The 17,436-nt window shown below is 56.1% G+C and overlaps 7 gene segments (V, D, J or C); all 7 read right to left on the reverse strand.

Annotated features, from left to right (window-relative positions):
- Positions 1-300: 300 nt before the first annotated feature.
- Positions 301-1,664, reverse strand: LOC131588726 (T cell receptor alpha variable 4-like). The segment is given in 2 exon segments: positions 301-812; positions 1,283-1,664. Coding segments are annotated over 2 exon segments (564 nt in total).
- Positions 1,665-1,737: 73 nt separating this feature from the next.
- On the reverse strand, positions 1,738-3,944 carry LOC131588727 (T-cell receptor alpha chain V region 2B4-like). The segment is given in 3 exon segments: positions 1,738-1,807; positions 2,452-2,770; positions 3,617-3,944. Coding segments are annotated over 3 exon segments (669 nt in total).
- A 1,133-nt stretch (positions 3,945-5,077) lies between these two features.
- On the reverse strand, positions 5,078-6,924 carry LOC131588728 (T cell receptor alpha variable 12-2-like). The segment is given in 3 exon segments: positions 5,078-5,084; positions 5,318-5,636; positions 6,483-6,924. Coding segments are annotated over 3 exon segments (606 nt in total).
- LOC131588729 (T cell receptor alpha variable 12-3-like) lies at positions 6,807-10,105 on the reverse strand. The segment is given in 3 exon segments: positions 6,807-7,049; positions 8,296-8,612; positions 10,057-10,105. Coding segments are annotated over 3 exon segments (609 nt in total).
- A 383-nt stretch (positions 10,106-10,488) lies between these two features.
- On the reverse strand, positions 10,489-11,656 carry LOC131588730 (T cell receptor alpha variable 4-like). The segment is given in 2 exon segments: positions 10,489-11,000; positions 11,467-11,656. Coding segments are annotated over 2 exon segments (564 nt in total).
- A 265-nt stretch (positions 11,657-11,921) lies between these two features.
- LOC131588731 (T-cell receptor alpha chain V region 2B4-like) lies at positions 11,922-14,135 on the reverse strand. The segment is given in 3 exon segments: positions 11,922-11,991; positions 12,636-12,954; positions 13,801-14,135. Coding segments are annotated over 3 exon segments (669 nt in total).
- An 871-nt stretch (positions 14,136-15,006) lies between these two features.
- LOC131588732 (T cell receptor alpha variable 1-2-like) lies at positions 15,007-17,374 on the reverse strand. The segment is given in 3 exon segments: positions 15,007-15,111; positions 15,565-15,884; positions 17,326-17,374. Coding segments are annotated over 3 exon segments (474 nt in total).
- Between the last annotated feature and the right edge of the window lie 62 nt (positions 17,375-17,436).

Consider the following 17,436-nt stretch of genomic DNA (forward strand, 5'->3'; position numbering starts at 1 on the left):
GAGGCGGCAGGCGTGTGTCCAGGCGAGTGTGTAAGCTTAGGGGGCAGGCGGCAGGCGAGTGTCCAGGCGAGTGTGTAAGCTTAGGGGGCAGGCGGCAGGCGAGTGTCCAGGCGAGTGTGTAAGCTTAGGGGGCAGGCGGCAGGCGTGTGTCCAGGCGAGTGTGTAAGCTTAGGGGGCAGGCGGCAGGCGTGTGTCCAGGCGAGTGTGTAAGCTTAGGGGGCAGGCGGCAGGCGTGTGTCCAGGCGAGTGTGTAAGCTTAGGGGGCAGGCGGCAGGCGTGTGTCCAGGCGAGTGTGTAAGCTTAGGGGGCAGGCGGCAGGCGTGTGTCCGGGCCCGTGCGGGGCTGTGCGGGGTCGCTGCGGGCGGGCTCGGGGCACACCAAGGAGCTGCGGAGCCGCGCGGGGCCCGGCGGGCTCGGGGCAGCGCCCCCTGCTGGCCGCGGCCGGCGCTGTGCCCCCGGCCCCGCCCGGCCCCGCCCGCGGCGGTTCGTGCCCGGCCGCAGCCCCGGCCCCTCTGCCCGTGCGCCCAGCGCGCAGTAATACACGGCCGCGTCCCCGCGCCGGGGCCAACCGAGCCACAGCGCGCTCGAGCGCCCGTCCTCCGACACCCAGAGCTCTCCTGCGATGTCCGTCAGAACCTTGGTTCCTCTAGCGATGAGTGCGAGGAATTCGGGTTCTCGGCCCGGGAGCTGACGGTAGAAATGGATGAAATCCCCCATCTGTTTTTTGGGATGTGAGCAGGTAATGTTGATGCCGCTGCCCTCGGTGGTCTCCAGCGATGGCTCCTGCTGAACCTGGGCTGTGGCCACAGCCGCTGTTTGGGAGAAAAGAAAAATCCGTTTTGTTTAGGGGAAAATATCAAACAGGGGAATATGAGGGAGGAAGAGAGATCACAGGTAACTGGGAGACGTTCTGATAAAGGATGGGGAGATTATTTCACTGAGAGTGTTCGAGGAAAAGAATTTATGCGGGAACTTTAGAGGAAAAATGAGAGTGCAATTTAAAAAATACACTGCCTGAGGGAAATATGTGGATGGATGGATGGATGGATGGATGGATGGATGGATGGATGGATGGATGGATGGACGGATACCGACATAGAGTAAAATAGACAAAGTGGGAAGCAATGACTTTACGAAGGGAAGAAAGGGGGAAGGCAGAGGTGGGAACAGAGGGTAAATGATAAGGGAAAAGGAAGAGGAATGTGAGAGATGAATCTTGGTCTGGAGCGGGTTTGAGGTTTCCCGCTGACCCGGCCGCCCCTCGGCCGCCAGCCCCGCGCACCGAGCAGCAGCGCGGCCAGCGCGGCCAGCGCCGCGCCCCGAGCCCGCCGCATGCCGCCGCTCCGCCGGCCGAGCCTCGCTGGCCCCTGAGCCCCGGCTCTGTGCTCCGGCCGTGCCGCCTCCTGTCGGCCGCCGCCAGCTCCGCCCCGGCCGGGCTCAGCTCCCGCCTCTGCGAGCCCCGGCCCAAGGAGCGCCCCAGCAATTGGGGCATGGCCGGGCCCAAGAGGCAGCTGTGTCCCATGGCACAGCCCAGCGCCAGCGCACGGGCAGCAGATCCGCTCCGCCGCTGGCAGCACACGGGCGGCAGCATTGCCGAGCCTCTGGCCGTGCGCACAAGGCACAGCTGCTCCTTTTGCCCTGTGCAGCGCTGCTGCGAGCGGCTGTGTCCCGCCTGGGGCCGAGGCCAGGGGGGCTGCGAGCCGTGCTGGGGCCCCGGCCGTGCTGTTCGTGCTGAGTTCAGCCGAGCGGCCGAGCTGCACTGAAAGCGTCCTTGTTGGGCCTGAGATCGTCGTGAGCCGAGCGTGAGCTTTGGAGGGGCAGCAAAGGGAGGGCTCAGCACGCAGGGGCTGCATTTCAGCGCCTCTGCCCTGCACACATGTGGAGCGGGCAGCTGCCGGCCCCACTCAGCTGCACTCGGGCTCCTTCTGAGCCTGGGACGCTGCTGCTCTGTGCTGAGCAGGGCCAGAGCCGAGCTCAGGCTCCCTGGCTCGGTCAGGAAATTCCCTCCCGATGAGGGACACACACCCGGACAGACACAGCTCGCTGCTCCCCACACTGGAGCCACAGCCAAATCTGTGCTTCACGCGTGTCCCTGCAAACGGGGCTGCTGCAGGAGCGCCCAAGGCAGGAACACACACCCAGCCCTGGGCTCTGCTGAGGCCATGTGGGGCCAAGAGCAGCCGGGCTGGAGTGTGCAAGGACAAGGTCCCAGGCAAGCACAGCGGATACTTCACTTTACTTTGAGACTACACAATGCAGAGATCAGTCAAAATAATCAGAAACACTTTCTCGTAAAATTGCTAGGATGGAAGTGGTGGAAAAACATCAGAGCATTGTACAGCCGTGGGGATGCAATATCAGGTGAGCCCTGGGCTGAGCGCAGCGTCCCTTGCCCAGGCTCAGCCCTGCACAGACACCTCCCCTCCCTCCCTCCCTGCCCTGGGTTGTTGCACAGCCGGGGACGCTCCCTGCCCCGGGGTGTCTGTCACAGCACAGAGGTACAAGGCAGAGTCAGAGAGCTGCACTTCCTCCACCTTCAGGACACTGTATTTCCCCGTGGTGTTGAGGTGCGTGGTGATCCGGCCGCTGTGCTTGGGGCCAGAGCCTGCTTGATAGGAGAGCAGCTGTGGGGCTTGGCCTTTCCGCAGCTGGTACCAGAATAATCCCCTCAAAACACTGGTCTGGTATTTGCAGGTGGTCTGGAAGGGGTGTCCCTGCTTCACCATGACTTGTCCATCGTCCTGGGTGACCGTGATCTGCCCTGTGGTGCCTGCAAGAAAGTGAAGGTCAGCAGCTCCACGTGGAAATGATACAGAAAGGAAAGGTGAAGTGGGAGGGAAACTCTGGAGGACAAAGCTGTCTTCCCTGCAGGGAATTCCTGAGCTATGCAGACAGACAGGCGAGAGTGATTTTTGGCAGGATTTCAGAGTTGTCAACACAAGAGGATCCTGACAAGAGCTGGGCTGTGTCCCTACTTCTAGTGCCCCTAGGACCGGGAAACAGTGACTTTTGTGTGCTCAAGAAATCTGACTAGCCACTGAGGTACAGAAAAAGGATTCATCCTGCTTTGTCATCCCTGTCTCCTCTAAGGACTCCTCAGTCCCTGAGTAGACACAATGGTGAGGTTGGAAAGAAGGAGCCCTGGTTGTGTGTCCAGCCCAGGGAGCGCTGGAAGCCGTGGCAGAGCTGTGTGAGCCTGGAGGCAGAACGGGACACCCTGTTAATGTCAGTGAAATGAGTGTTAAAAAATGCCTGGGGCAGGTTTGACAGCGTCTGGGAATTCACATTAGAAAGAGGGGACAGTGGGATTGCAGAAGCAGCTGAGATGTCCTGAGGTGACTGGAGGAGGTCCAGAGGAGCCAGGAAGAGGGAGATGGATAGGAGGAAAGACAAAAGACAGAAAAGTGGTCTCAGGTTTCTCTTCTCTCTTTTCCCTCTTCCTTTTCAAATTGAAGATTTTGTTGAGGAAACACTTGCAAAACCACAAAGGGGAGCCGATATTTCTCAGCCCTTTCCCTCTATTCAGTCCTGTTTCCCCACATGGTGCTGATAAGGCTGTTGAGGGTTTCCTGGGGGGAAGAAGAAGAAGAAGCCTTGGGGAAGTGCCGGGACTTACCCAGGAGCTGGCCCAGGAAGAGGGTGAGGATGAGAGAGGCGAGGTGCATGGCGAGAGCGAGCTGCGTGTTTGCTGAGTGAGGAAGAGTCCGAGAGCACGGCGCAGCCCCGAGATCGCCGAGCTGCTGGAAACGCCTCTCTGGGGGAGCAGAGGAAGCAGCAGCGGCGGGAGCAGGCAGAGCCGTGAGCTGTCCTTGCAGTGCCTGCAATGCTCCTTCTGGGTTTCTCGCTGGTCCAGCAGCAGCCGCCGTGGCTCCCTGAGCCATTGGCACTGGGAGCATTCCGTGCCTCTGGGGCCTGACTCACGGCAAGGGGCTGTTCCTGCTCAGCTCGCAGGGGAATCCTCACCTCCCCAGCTGGAATGGTCAGCTCTGCTGCACAGCCAGGGCCGGGCATTGGGGAGGGCAGGGCCTTCTTCCCCACTCAGCTTTCTCCCCTGTCTGGGGTCCTTGCTATTTCCTCTGGGAACAGGAGACTCCTCTGTCTCCGTCTCCGACTCTGTCTCTGTCTCTGTCTCTGTCTCTGTCTCTGTCTCCGTCTCTGTCTCTTCTCCCCTGTCCTTGTGTATTTGCAGGGGATGAATGCCTCTCTTCTAGGTCCCTTACTCCAAGCCCCTTTTCCATGTAAAATTGGATGATCCCTTCCTGGTCCTTTTGGTTTTCTATAAAACGGGTTTATCACAAAAAGCTTCTAGAATGATATGAATAATGAGGCAGATTGTTATTGCCAATAAAATTGGTGATATCAATGGTAATGATATTGGTTGTAACAGGAACATTCTCATGCAGCTGTTGCACCTCCCCATGGTTTAGGAGGTTTCTAGAGAAGTGGGGGGTCCTGAGCGTGTCACAGATTTTCCATGTGAATGTTTTCCCTCCTACGGGCTCCTTCAAAGCTTTTTCCTTCTTGAGCTTCAGAGCAGAGAGAAGACGATCAGACACGTACAGGGAGATGAGGATTCCTCCCAGCATTTGTGCTGAGAAGAGAAACCTTCCACCATTCTTGCTGATGCCAGAGATACATCACTGCCAGTGTCTCCATTCCTATGGATTCCATCTCCTCTCTGTCATCATCTCTAAGCCCTCTTCAGTGACAAAGCTCAGCCTGAGGCAATTCACAGGCAGGGCTGCTGTTTCCTAAAGGGCCATCAATTAGAGGCTGTTGAGCTCTGAGCTCCCTCCTTTTGTCCCTTATCGTCTACTGACACATAGGTGTCAATCTGTACTTTCTTTATCTCTTTCCCTTTTCTTCCCTTGAAAGGAAAATGGATGTGATGTGAGCCTTAGTGAACCAGGCACTTTTACCTTTCACTTGCCCTGACTGTGGGCTGCTGCAGGAGCGCCCAAGGCAGGAACACACACCCAGCCCTGGGCTCTGCTGAGGCCATGTGGGGCCAAGAGCAGCAGGACTGGAGCGTGCAAGGACAAGGTCCCAGGCATGCACCGGGGATACTTCACTTTACTTATGGACTGCACAATGCAGAGATGAGTCAAAGTAATCAAAAGCACTTTCTCAAATTATTGTTAGGATGGACGTGGTGAAAAACCATCAGAGCATTGTACAGCCGTGGGGATGCAACATCAGGTGAGCCCTGGGCTGAGCGCAGCGTCCCTTGCCCAGCCTCAGCCCTGCACAGACACCTCCCCTCTCTCCCTCCCTCCCTCCCTCCCTCCCTCCGTCCCTCCCTGCCCTGGGTTGTTGCACAGCCGGGGACGCTCCCTGCCCCGGGGTGTCTGTCACAGCACAGAGGTACAAGGCAGTGTCAGAGAGCTGCACTTCCTCCACCTTCAGGACACTGTATTTCCCCGTGGTGTTGAGGTGCGTGGTGATCCGGCCGCTGTGCTTGGGGCCAGAGCCTGCTTGATAGGAGAGCAGCTGTGGGGCTTGGCCTTTCCGCAGCTGGTACCAGAACAAGGCATTAAAATAACTGGTCTGGTATTTGCAGGTGGTCTGGAAGGGGTGTCCCTGCTTCACCATGACTTGTCCATCGTCCTGGGTGACCGTGATCTGCCCTGTGGTGCCTGCAAGAAAGTGAAGGTCAGCAGCTCCACGTGGAAATGATACAGAAAGGAAAGGTGAAGTGGGAGGGAAACTCTGGAGGACAAAGCTGTCTTCCCTGCAGGGAATTCCTGAGCTATGCAGACAGACAGGCGAGAGTGATTTTTGGCAGGATTTCAGAGTTGTCAACACAAGAGGATCCTGACAAGAGCTTGACTGTGTCCCTACTTCTAGTGCCCCTAGGACCGGGAAACAGTGACTTTTGTGTGCTCAAGAAATCTGACTAGCCACTGAGGTACAGAAAAAGGATTCATCCTGATTTGTCATCCCTGTCTCCTCTGAGGACTCCTCAGTCCCTGAGTAGACACAATGGTGAGGTTGGAAAGAAGGAGCCCTGGTTGTGTGTCCAGCCCAGAGAGCACTGGAAGCCGTGGCAGAGCTGTGTGAGCCTGGAGGCAGAACGGGACACCCTGTTAATGTCAGTGAAATGAGAGTTTAAAATTGCCTGGGGCAGGTTTGACAGCGTCTGGGAATTCACATTAGAAAGAGGGGAGAGTGGGATTGCAGAAGCAGCTGAGATGTCCTGAGGTGACTGCAGGAGGTCCAGAGGAGCCAGGAAGAGGGAGATGGATAGGAGCAAAGAGAAAAGACAGAAAAGCGATCTCTGGTTTCTCTTCTCTCTTTTCCCTCTTCCTTTTCAAATTGAAGATTTTCTTGAGGAAACACTTGCAAAACCACAAAGGGGAGCCGATATTTCTCTGCCCTTTCCCTCTATTCAGTCCTGTTTCCCCACATGGTGCTGATAAGGCTGTTGAGGGTTTCCTGGGGGGAAGAAGAAGAAGAAGCCTTGGGGAAGTGCCAGGACTTACCCAGGAGCTGGCCCAGGAAGAGGGTGAGGATGAGAGAGGCGAGGTGCATGGCGAGAGCGAGCTGCGTGTTTGCTGAGTGAGGAAGAGTCCGAGAGCACGGCGCAGCCCCGAGATCGCCGAGCTGCTGGAAACGCCTCTCTGGGGGAGCAGAGGAAGCAGCAGCGGCGGGAGCAGGCAGAGCCGTGAGCTGTCCTTGCAGTGCCTGCAATGCTCCTTCTGGGTTTCTCGCTGGTCCAGCAGCAGCCGCCGTGGCTCCCTGAGCCATTGGCACTGGGAGCATTCCGTGCCTCTGGGGCCTGACTCACGGCAAGGGGCTGTTCCTGCTCAGCTCGCAGGGGAATCCTCACCTCCCCAGCTGGAATGGCCAGCTCTGCTGCACAGCCAGGGCCGGGCATTGGGGAGGGCAGGGCCTTCTTCCCCACTCAGCTTTCTCCCCTGTCTGGGGTCCTTGCTATTTCCTCTGGGAGCAGGAGACTCCTCTGTCTCCGTCTCCGTCTCCGTCTCCGTCTCCGTCTCCGTCTCCGTCTCCGTCTCCGTCTCCGTCTCCGTCTCTGTCTCTGTCTCTGTCTCTGTCTCTGTCTCTGTCTCTGTCTCTGTCTCCGTCTCTGTCTCTGTCTCTTCTCCCCTGTCCTTGTGTATCTGCAGGGGATGAATGTCTCTCTCCCAGGTCCCTTACTCCAAGCCCCTTTTCCATGTCAAATTGGATGATCCCTTCCTGGTCCTTTTGGTTTTCTCGAAAAGGGGTTTATCACAAAAAGCTTCTAGAATGATATGAATAGTGAGGCAGATTGTTATTGCCAATATAATTGGTGATATCAATGGTAATGATATTGGTTGTAACAGGAACATTCTCATGCAGCTGTTGCACCTCTCCATGGTTTAGAAGGAGGTTTCTAGAGAAGTGGGGGGTCCTGAGGGTGTCACAGATTTTCCATGTGAATGTTTACCGTCCTACGGGCTCCTTCAAAGCTTTTTCCTTGAGCTTCAGAGCAGAGAGAAGATGATCAGACACGTAAAGGGAGATGAGGATTCCTCCCAGCATTTGTGCTGAGAAGAGAAACCTTCCACCATCCTTGCTGATGCCAGAGATACATCACTGCCAGTGTCTCCATTGCTGAGGATTCCGTCTCCTCTCTCATCATCTCTAAGCCCTCGTCAGTGACAAAGCTCAGCCTGAGGCAATTCACAGGCACAACTGCTGTTTCCTAAAGGGCCATCAATTAGAGGCTGTTGAGCTCTGAGCTCCCTCCTTTTGTCCCTTATCAGCTACTGTCATATTGATGGCATTGTGTGCTTTGTTTATCACTTTCCCTTTTCTTCTTTTGAAAGGAAAATGGCTGTGATGTGAGGCTTAGTGAACCAGGCACTTTTACCTTTCACTTGCCCTGACTTTGGGCTGCTGCAGGAGCGCCCAAGGCAGGAACACACACCCAGCCCTGGGCTCTGCTGAGGCCATGTGGGGCCAAGAGCAGCAGGGCTGGAGTGTGCAAGGACAAGGTCCCAGGCAAGCACAGCGGATACTTCACTTTACTTATGGACTGCACAATGCAGAGATGAGTGAAAATAATCAAAAGTACTTTCTCAAATTATTGTTAGGATGGACGTGGTGAAAAACCATCAGAGCATTGTACAGCCGTGGGGATGCAACATCAGGTGAGCCCTGGGCTGATCCCAGCGTCCCTTGCCCAGCCTCAGCCCTGCACAGACACCTCCCCTCCCTCCCTCCCTCCCTCCCTCCCTCCCTCCCTCCCTCCCTCCCTCCCTCCCTCCCTCCCTCCCTCCCTCCCTCCCTCCCTCCCCTGGGTTGTTGCACAGCCGGGGACGCTCCCTGTCCCGGGGTGTCTGTCACAGCACAGAGGTACAAGGCAGTGTCAGAGAGCTGCACTTCCTCCACCTTCAGGACACTGTATTTCCCCGTGGTGTTGAGGTGCGTGGTGATCCGGCCGCTGTGCTTGGGGCCAGAGCCTGCTTGATAGGAGAGCAGCTGTGGGGCTTGGCCTTTCTGCACCTGGTACCAGAGCAATTCCCTTAAAACACTGGTCTGGTATTTGCAGGTGGTCTGGAAGGGGTGTCCCTGCTTCACCATGACTTGTCCATCATCCTGGGTGACCGTGATCTGCCCTGTGGTGCCTGCAAGAAAGTAAAGGTCAGCAGCTGCACAGGGAAGGACTATGGGAAACACAACGAAGTAGATGGAAATCCTGTTGAAGAGAGCTTCCTGCCCTGTAGGGGAGTTGTAAGAGACGGTCCGAAGATTCTCTCATCTCTCTCCCAACCGTCTCAAGGACAGGGACTGATACCCTGAATATCAGGGACATGGTCCAGGGGTTCGGGCCTAGCTGAGGTGGATGTTTTCTAAGCGATTGCTTGGAGGTGGATTGTTTGCATGGTACACAGCCCTCATTCCTGCGGGAGAGCAGAGGCTTGCAAGATGTGGTTTTCTCTGTACCCTACACCTGCCTCCTGCGCAATGGAATTCATCAAAATGATCATCAATCTCGTCTGGTTTTAGCCCTGTGCCCCTTGCTTTGTAAAACACTATAAAATCACCCCCTAAAATTACCTTTCTATGAGATCTTTCCAACGGACAGAAGACTCTGCGTTGATGGACGGGTGAGTGGACTTCGACATTAGTAGCTATAATCCCCTTTCTCTCTTTTTCTTCATGCTTTGCTTTCTCCTCTTTTCCCTCTATCGCATATTAGTGCTGATGAGCACTCAATAAAGTGTGTTTTGCTGTTTAAGTCCCTGGTTTGCTGATAATCTTTCCTACTCTAAGATCGAATAAAAGAACCACATCATGGATCCCGCATTGCAGATCGTGACAGGAGTCCTGAGAGTTTTTGGGCAGGAGTTCTGAGCTCTTTGCTCTGATTCAGCCAAAGTTGAGCTGGGCTGTGTTCCTGTTCCTGCTCCTCCTGCTCACAGGACCAGGGAAGTGCCTGTCATGCCTGAACTTTGTGTGCTGGAACCAGCACCAATCCAGCTGCCTGAGGAGCACATGGAGGCACAGCAGAAAGGTTCATCCTGCTTCCCCATCCATGTCACCTCCGAGGGCTCCTCAATCCCTGCGTAGACAGAATGGTGAGGTTGGAAAGAAGGAGCCCTGGTTGTGTGTCCAGCTCAGGGAGCGCTGGAAGCCGTGGCAGAGCTGTGTGAGCCTGGAGGCAGAACGGGACACCCTGTCAATGTCAGTGAAATGAGAGTTGAAAAATGCCTGGTTTGACAGGACCTGGGAATTCACATTAAAACAGGATCAATAGGCAAGTGCAGAAGCAGCTGAGATATCCTGAGGTGACTGCAGGAGGGCCAGAAGAAAATGGCAGAGGAGATGGACAGTAGGGGAGAGAAGAGAGAAAAGGCATCTGAGGTTTCTCTTCCCTCTCGGTTTTCCTTTTAAAACTGGGAAGCTTCTTGAGGAAATATTTGGAAACCACAAAGAGGAGCTGATATTTCTCAGCCCTTTCCCTCTATTCAGTCCTGTTTCCCCACATGGTTTTGCTAAGGCTGTTGAGGAATTCCTGGTGGGAATAATAAAAGTAAGAAGAAGCCGTGGGGAAGTGCCGGGACTTACCCAGGAGCTGGCCCAGGAAGAGGGTGAGGATGAGAGAGGCGAGGTGCATGGCGAGAGCGAGCTGCGTGTTTGCTGAGTGAGGAAGAGTCTGAGAGCAGGGCGCAGCCCCTAGATATGAAGTGAGGATGGGAGGAGGCGGCAGGCGTGTGTCCAGGCGAGTGTGTAAGCTTAGGGGGCAGGCGGCAGGCGAGTGTCCAGGCGAGTGTGTAAGCTTAGGGGGCAGGCGGCAGGCGAGTGTCCAGGCGAGTGTGTAAGCTTAGGGGGCAGGCGGCAGGCGTGTGTCCAGGCGAGTGTGTAAGCTTAGGGGGCAGGCGGCAGGCGTGTGTCCAGGCGAGTGTGTAAGCTTAGGGGGCAGGCGGCAGGCGTGTGTCCAGGCGAGTGTGTAAGCTTAGGGGGCAGGCGGCAGGCGTGTGTCCAGGCGAGTGTGTAAGCTTAGGGGGCAGGCGGCAGGCGTGTGTCCGGGCCCGTGCGGGGCTGTGCGGGGTCGCTGCGGGCGGGCTCGGGGCACACCAAGGAGCTGCGGAGCCGCGCGGGGCCCGGCGGGCTCGGGGCAGCGCCCCCTGCTGGCCGCGGCCGGCGCTGTGCCCCCGGCCCCGCCCGGCCCCGCCCGCGGCGGTTCGTGCCCGGCCGCAGCCCCGGCCCCTCTGCCCGTGCGCCCAGCGCGCAGTAATACACGGCCGCGTCCCCGCGCCGGGGCCAACCGAGCCACAGCGCGCTCGAGCGCCCGTCCTCCGACACCCAGAGCTCTCCTGCGATGTCCGTCAGAACCTTGGTTCCTCTAGCGATGAGTGCGAGGAATTCGGGTTCTCGGCCCGGGAGCTGACGGTAGAAATGGATGAAATCCCCCATCTGTTTTTTGGGATGTGAGCAGGTAATGTTGATGCCGCTGCCCTCGGTGGTCTCCAGCGATGGCTCCTGCTGAACCTGGGCTGTGGCCACAGCCGCTGTTTGGGAGAAAAGAAAAATCCGTTTTGTTTAGGGGAAAATATCAAACAGGGGAATATGAGGGAGGAAGAGAGATCACAGGTAACTGGGAGACGTTCTGATAAAGGATGGGGAGATTATTTCACTGAGAGTGTTCGAGGAAAAGAATTTATGCGGGAACTTTAGAGGAAAAATGAGAGTGCAATTTAAAAAATACACTGCCTGAGGGAAATATGTGGATGGATGGATGGATGGATGGATGGATGGATGGATGGATGGATGGATGGACGGATACCGACATAGAGTAAAATAGACAAAGTGGGAAGCAATGACTTTACGAAGGGAAGAAAGGGGGAAGGCAGAGGTGGGAACAGAGGGTAAATGATAAGGGAAAAGGAAGAGGAATGTGAGAGATGAATCTTGGTCTGGAGCGGGTTTGAGGTTTCCCGCTGACCCGGCCGCCCCTCGGCCGCCAGCCCCGCGCACCGAGCAGCAGCGCGGCCAGCGCGGCCAGCGCCGCGCCCCGAGCCCGCCGCATGCCGCCGCTCCGCCGGCCGAGCCTCGCTGGCCCCTGAGCCCCGGCTCTGTGCTCCGGCCGTGCCGCCTCCTGTCGGCCGCCGCCAGCTCCGCCCCGGCCGGGCTCAGCTCCCGCCTCTGCGAGCCCCGGCCCAAGGAGCGCCCCAGCAATTGGGGCATGGCTGGGCCCAAGAGGCAGCTGTGTCCCATGGCACAGCCCAGCGCCAGCGCACGGGCAGCAGATCCGCTCCGCCGCTGGCAGCACACGGGCGGCAGCATTGCCGAGCCTCTGGCCGTGCGCACAAGGCACAGCTGCTCCTTTTGCCCTGTGCAGCGCTGCTGCGAGCGGCTGTGTCCCGCCTGGGGCCGAGGCCAGGGGGGCTGCGAGCCGTGCTGGGGCCCCGGCCGTGCTGTTCGTGCTGAGTTCAGCCGAGCGGCCGAGCTGCACTGAAAGCGTCCTTGTTGGGCCTGAGATCGTCGTGAGCCGAGCGTGAGCTTTGGAGGGGCAGCAAAGGGAGGGCTCAGCACGCAGGGGCTGCATTTCAGCGCCTCTGCCCTGCACACATGTGGAGCGGGCAGCTGCCGGCCCCACTCAGCTGCACTCGGGCTCCTTCTGAGCCTGGGACGCTGCTGCTCTGTGCTGAGCAGGGCCAGAGCCGAGCTCAGGCTCCCTGGCTCGGTCAGGAAATTCCCTCCCGATGAGGGACACACACCCGGACAGACACAGCTCGCTGCTCCCCACACTGGAGCCACAGCCAAATCTGTGCTTCACGCGTGTCCCTGCAAACGGGGCTGCTGCAGGAGCGCCCAAGGCAGGAACACACACCCAGCCCTGGGCTCTGCTGAGGCCATGTGGGGCCAAGAGCAGCCGGGCTGGAGTGTGCAAGGACAAGGTCCCAGGCAAGCACAGCGGATACTTCACTTTACTTTGAGACTACACAATGCAGAGATCAGTCAAAATAATCAGAAACACTTTCTCGTAAAATTGCTAGGATGGAAGTGGTGGAAAAACATCAGAGCATTGTACAGCCGTGGGGATGCAATATCAGGTGAGCCCTGGGCTGAGCGCAGCGTCCCTTGCCCAGGCTCAGCCCTGCACAGACACCTCCCCTCCCTCCCTCCCTGCCCTGGGTTGTTGCACAGCCGGGGACGCTCCCTGCCCCGGGGTGTCTGTCACAGCACAGAGGTACAAGGCAGAGTCAGAGAGCTGCACTTCCTCCACCTTCAGGACACTGTATTTCCCCGTGGTGTTGAGGTGCGTGGTGATCCGGCCGCTGTGCTTGGGGCCAGAGCCTGCTTGATAGGAGAGCAGCTGTGGGGCTTGGCCTTTCCGCAGCTGGTACCAGAATAATCCCCTCAAAACACTGGTCTGGTATTTGCAGGTGGTCTGGAAGGGGTGTCCCTGCTTCACCATGACTTGTCCATCGTCCTGGGTGACCGTGATCTGCCCTGTGGTGCCTGCAAGAAAGTGAAGGTCAGCAGCTCCACGTGGAAATGATACAGAAAGGAAAGGTGAAGTGGGAGGGAAACTCTGGAGGACAAAGCTGTCTTCCCTGCAGGGAATTCCTGAGCTATGCAGACAGACAGGCGAGAGTGATTTTTGGCAGGATTTCAGAGTTGTCAACACAAGAGGATCCTGACAAGAGCTGGGCTGTGTCCCTACTTCTAGTGCCCCTAGGACCGGGAAACAGTGACTTTTGTGTGCTCAAGAAATCTGACTAGCCACTGAGGTACAGAAAAAGGATTCATCCTGCTTTGTCATCCCTGTCTCCTCTAAGGACTCCTCAGTCCCTGAGTAGACACAATGGTGAGGTTGGAAAGAAGGAGCCCTGGTTGTGTGTCCAGCCCAGGGAGCGCTGGAAGCCGTGGCAGAGCTGTGTGAGCCTGGAGGCAGAACGGGACACCCTGTTAATGTCAGTGAAATGAGTGTTAAAAAATGCCTGGGGCAGGTTTGACAGCGTCTGGGAATTCACATTAGAAAGAGGGGACAGTGGGATTGCAGAAGCAGCTGAGATGTCCTGAGGTGACTGGAGGAGGTCCAGAGGAGCCAGGAAGAGGGAGATGGATAGGAGGAAAGACAAAAGACAGAAAAGTGGTCTCAGGTTTCTCTTCTCTCTTTTCCCTCTTCCTTTTCAAATTGAAGATTTTGTTGAGGAAACACTTGCAAAACCACAAAGGGGAGCCGATATTTCTCAGCCCTTTCCCTCTATTCAGTCCTGTTTCCCCACATGGTGCTGATAAGGCTGTTGAGGGTTTCCTGGGGGGAAGAAGAAGAAGAAGCCTTGGGGAAGTGCCGGGACTTACCCAGGAGCTGGCCCAGGAAGAGGGTGAGGATGAGAGAGGCGAGGTGCATGGCGAGAGCGAGCTGCGTGTTTGCTGAGTGAGGAAGAGTCCGAGAGCACGGCGCAGCCCCGAGATCGCCGAGCTGCTGGAAACGCCTCTCTGGGGGAGCAGAGGAAGCAGCAGCGGCGGGAGCAGGCAGAGCCGTGAGCTGTCCTTGCAGTGCCTGCAATGCTCCTTCTGGGTTTCTCGCTGGTCCAGCAGCAGCCGCCGTGGCTCCCTGAGCCATTGGCACTGGGAGCATTCCGTGCCTCTGGGGCCTGACTCACGGCAAGGGGCTGTTCCTGCTCAGCTCGCAGGGGAATCCTCACCTCCCCAGCTGGAATGGTCAGCTCTGCTGCACAGCCAGGGCCGGGCATTGGGGAGGGCAGGGCCTTCTTCCCCACTCAGCTTTCTCCCCTGTCTGGGGTCCTTGCTATTTCCTCTGGGAACAGGAGACTCCTCTGTCTCCGTCTCCGACTCTGTCTCTGTCTCTGTCTCTGTCTCTGTCTCTGTCTCTGTCTCTGTCTCTGTCTCTGTCTCTGTCTCTGTCTCTGTCTCTGTCTCTGTCTCTGTCTCCGTCTCTGTCTCTTCTCCCCTGTCCTTGTGTATTTGCAGGGGATGAATGCCTCTCTTCTAGGTCCCTTACTCCAAGCCCCTTTTCCATGTAAAATTGGATGATCCCTTCCTGGTCCTTTTGGTTTTCTATAAAACGGGTTTATCACAAAAAGCTTCTAGAATGATATGAATAATGAGGCAGATTGTTATTGCCAATAAAATTGGTGATATCAATGGTAATGATATTGGTTGTAACAGGAACATTCTCATGCAGCTGTTGCACCTCCCCATGGTTTAGGAGGTTTCTAGAGAAGTGGGGGGTCCTGAGCGTGTCACAGATTTTCCATGTGAATGTTTTCCCTCCTACGGGCTCCTTCAAAGCTTTTTCCTTCTTGAGCTTCAGAGCAGAGAGAAGACGATCAGACACGTACAGGGAGATGAGGATTCCTCCCAGCATTTGTGCTGAGAAGAGAAACCTTCCACCATTCTTGCTGATGCCAGAGATACATCACTGCCAGTGTCTCCATTCCTATGGATTCCATCTCCTCTCTGTCATCATCTCTAAGCCCTTGTCAGTGACAAAGCTCAGCCTGAGGCAATTCACAGGCAGGGCTGCTGTTTCCTAAAGGGCCATCAATTAGAGGCTGTTGAGCTCTGAGCTCCCTCCTTTTGTCCCTTATCGTCTACTGACACATAGGTGTCAATCTGTACTTTCTTTATCTCTTTCCCTTTTCTTCCCTTGAAAGGAAAATGGATGTGATGTGAGCCTTAGTGAACCAGGCACTTTTACCTTTCACTTGCCCTGACTGTGGGCTGCTGCAGGAGCGCCCAAGGCAGGAACACACACCCAGCCCTGGGCTCTGCTGAGGCCATGTGGGGCCAAGAGCAGCAGGGCTGGAGTGTGCAAAGACAAGGTCCCAGGCAAGCACAGAGGATACTTCACTTTACTTATGGACTGCACAATGCAGAGATGAGTGAAAATAATCAAAAGCACTTTCTCAAATTATTGTTAGGATGGACGTGGTGAAAAACCATCAGAGCATTGTACAGCCGTGGCAATGCAACATCAGGTGAGCCCTGGGCTGAGCACAGCGTCCCTTGCCCAGCCTCAGCCCTGCACAGACACCTCCCCTCCCTCCGTCCCTCCCCCCCTCCCTCCCCTCCCTCCCTCCCTGCCCTGGGTTGTTGCACAGCCGGGGACGCTCCCTGCCCCGGGGTGTCTGTCACAGCACAGAGGTACAAGGCAGTGTCAGAGAGCTGCACTTCCTCCACCTTCAGGACACTGTATTTCCCTGTGGTGTTGAGGTGCGTGGTGATCCGGCCGCTGTGCTTGGGGCCAGAGCCTGCTTGATAGGAGAGCAGCTGTGGGGCTTGGCCTTTCCACAGCTGGTACCAGAACAAGGCAGCATAACCACCACCGGTCTGGTATTTGCAGGTGGTCTGGAAGGGGTGTCCCTGCTCCACCGTGACTTGTCCATCGTCCTGGGTGACCGTGATCTGCCCTGTGGTGCCTGCAAGAAAGTAAAGGTCAGCAGCTGCACAGGGAAGGACTATGGGAAACACAACGAAGTAGATGGAAATCCTGTTGAAGAGAGCTCCCTGCCCTGTATTGGAGTTGTAAGAGACGGTCCGAAGATTCTCTCATCTGTTTCCCAACTGTCTGAAGGACAGGGACTGATACCCTGAATATCAGGGACATGGTCCAGGGGTTCGGGCCTAGCTGAGGTGGATGTTTTCTAAGAGATTGCTTGGAGGTGGATTGTTTGCATGGTACACAGCCCTCATTCCTGCGGGAGAGCAGAAGCTTTGTGGTTTTCTCTGTACCCTACACCTGCCTCCTGCGCAATGGAATTCATCAAAATGATCATCAATCTCCTCTGGTTTTAGCCCTGTGCCCTGTTGCTTTGTAAAACACTATGAAATCACCCCCTAAAATTACCTTCCTATAAGATCTTTCCAACGGACAGAAGACTCTGCGTTGATGGACGGGTGAGTGGACTTCGACATTGGTAGCTATAATCCCCTTTCTCTCTTTTTCTTCATGCTTTGCTTTCTCCTCTTTTCCCTCTATCGCATATTAGTGCTGATGAGCACTCAATAAAGTGTGTTTTGCTGTTTAAGTCCCTGGTTTGCTGATAATCTTTCCTACTCTAAGATCGAATAAAAGAACCACATCATGGATCCCGCATTGCAGATCGTGACAGGAGTCCTGAGAGTTTTTGGGCAGGAGTTCTGAGCTCTTTGCTCTGATTCAGCCTAAGGTGAGCTGGGCTGTGTTCCTGCTCCTGCTCCTCCTGCTCACAGGACCAGGGAAGTGCCTGTCATGCCTGAAATTTGTGTGCTGGAGGCAGTACCCCTCCAGCTGCCTGAGGAGCACATGGAGGCACAGCAGAAAGGTTCATCCTGCTTCCCCATCCCTGTCACCTCTGAGGGCTCCTCAGTCCCTGAGTACACACAATGGTGAGGTTGGAAAGAAGGAGCCCTGGTTGTGTGTCCAGCCCAGAGAGCGCTGGAAGCCGTGGCAGAGCTGTGTGAGCCTGGAGGCAGAACGGGACACCCTGTTAATGTCAGTGAAATGAGAGTTGAAAAGTGCCTGGTTTGACAGGACCTGGGAATTCACATTAAAACAGGAGCAATATGCACGTGCAGAAGGAGCTGAGATGTCCTGAGGTGACTGCAGGAGGGCCAGAAGAAAATGGCAGAGGAGATGGACAGCAGGGGAGAGAAGAGAGAAAAGGCATCTGAGGTTTCTCTTCCCTCTCGGTTTTCCTTTTCAAACTGAGGGGCTTCTTGAGGAAACACTTGCAAAACCACAAAGAGGAGCTGATATTTCTCAGCCCTTTCCCTCTATTCAGTCCTGTTTCCCCACATGGTCCTGCTAAGGCAGTTGAGGAATTCCTGGTGGGAATAATAAAAATAAGAAGGATGCCTTGGGGAAGTGCCGGGACTTACCCAGGAGCTGTCCCAGGAAGAGGGTGAGGATGAGAGAGGCGAGGTGCATGGCGAGAGCGAGCTGCGTGTTTGCTGAGTGAGGAAGAGTCCGAGAGCAGGGCGCAGCCCGGA

The sequence above is a fragment of the Poecile atricapillus genome, chromosome 27 (assembly GCF_030490865.1).
Source record: "Poecile atricapillus isolate bPoeAtr1 chromosome 27, bPoeAtr1.hap1, whole genome shotgun sequence".
Lineage (NCBI taxonomy): Eukaryota > Metazoa > Chordata > Aves > Passeriformes > Paridae > Poecile > Poecile atricapillus.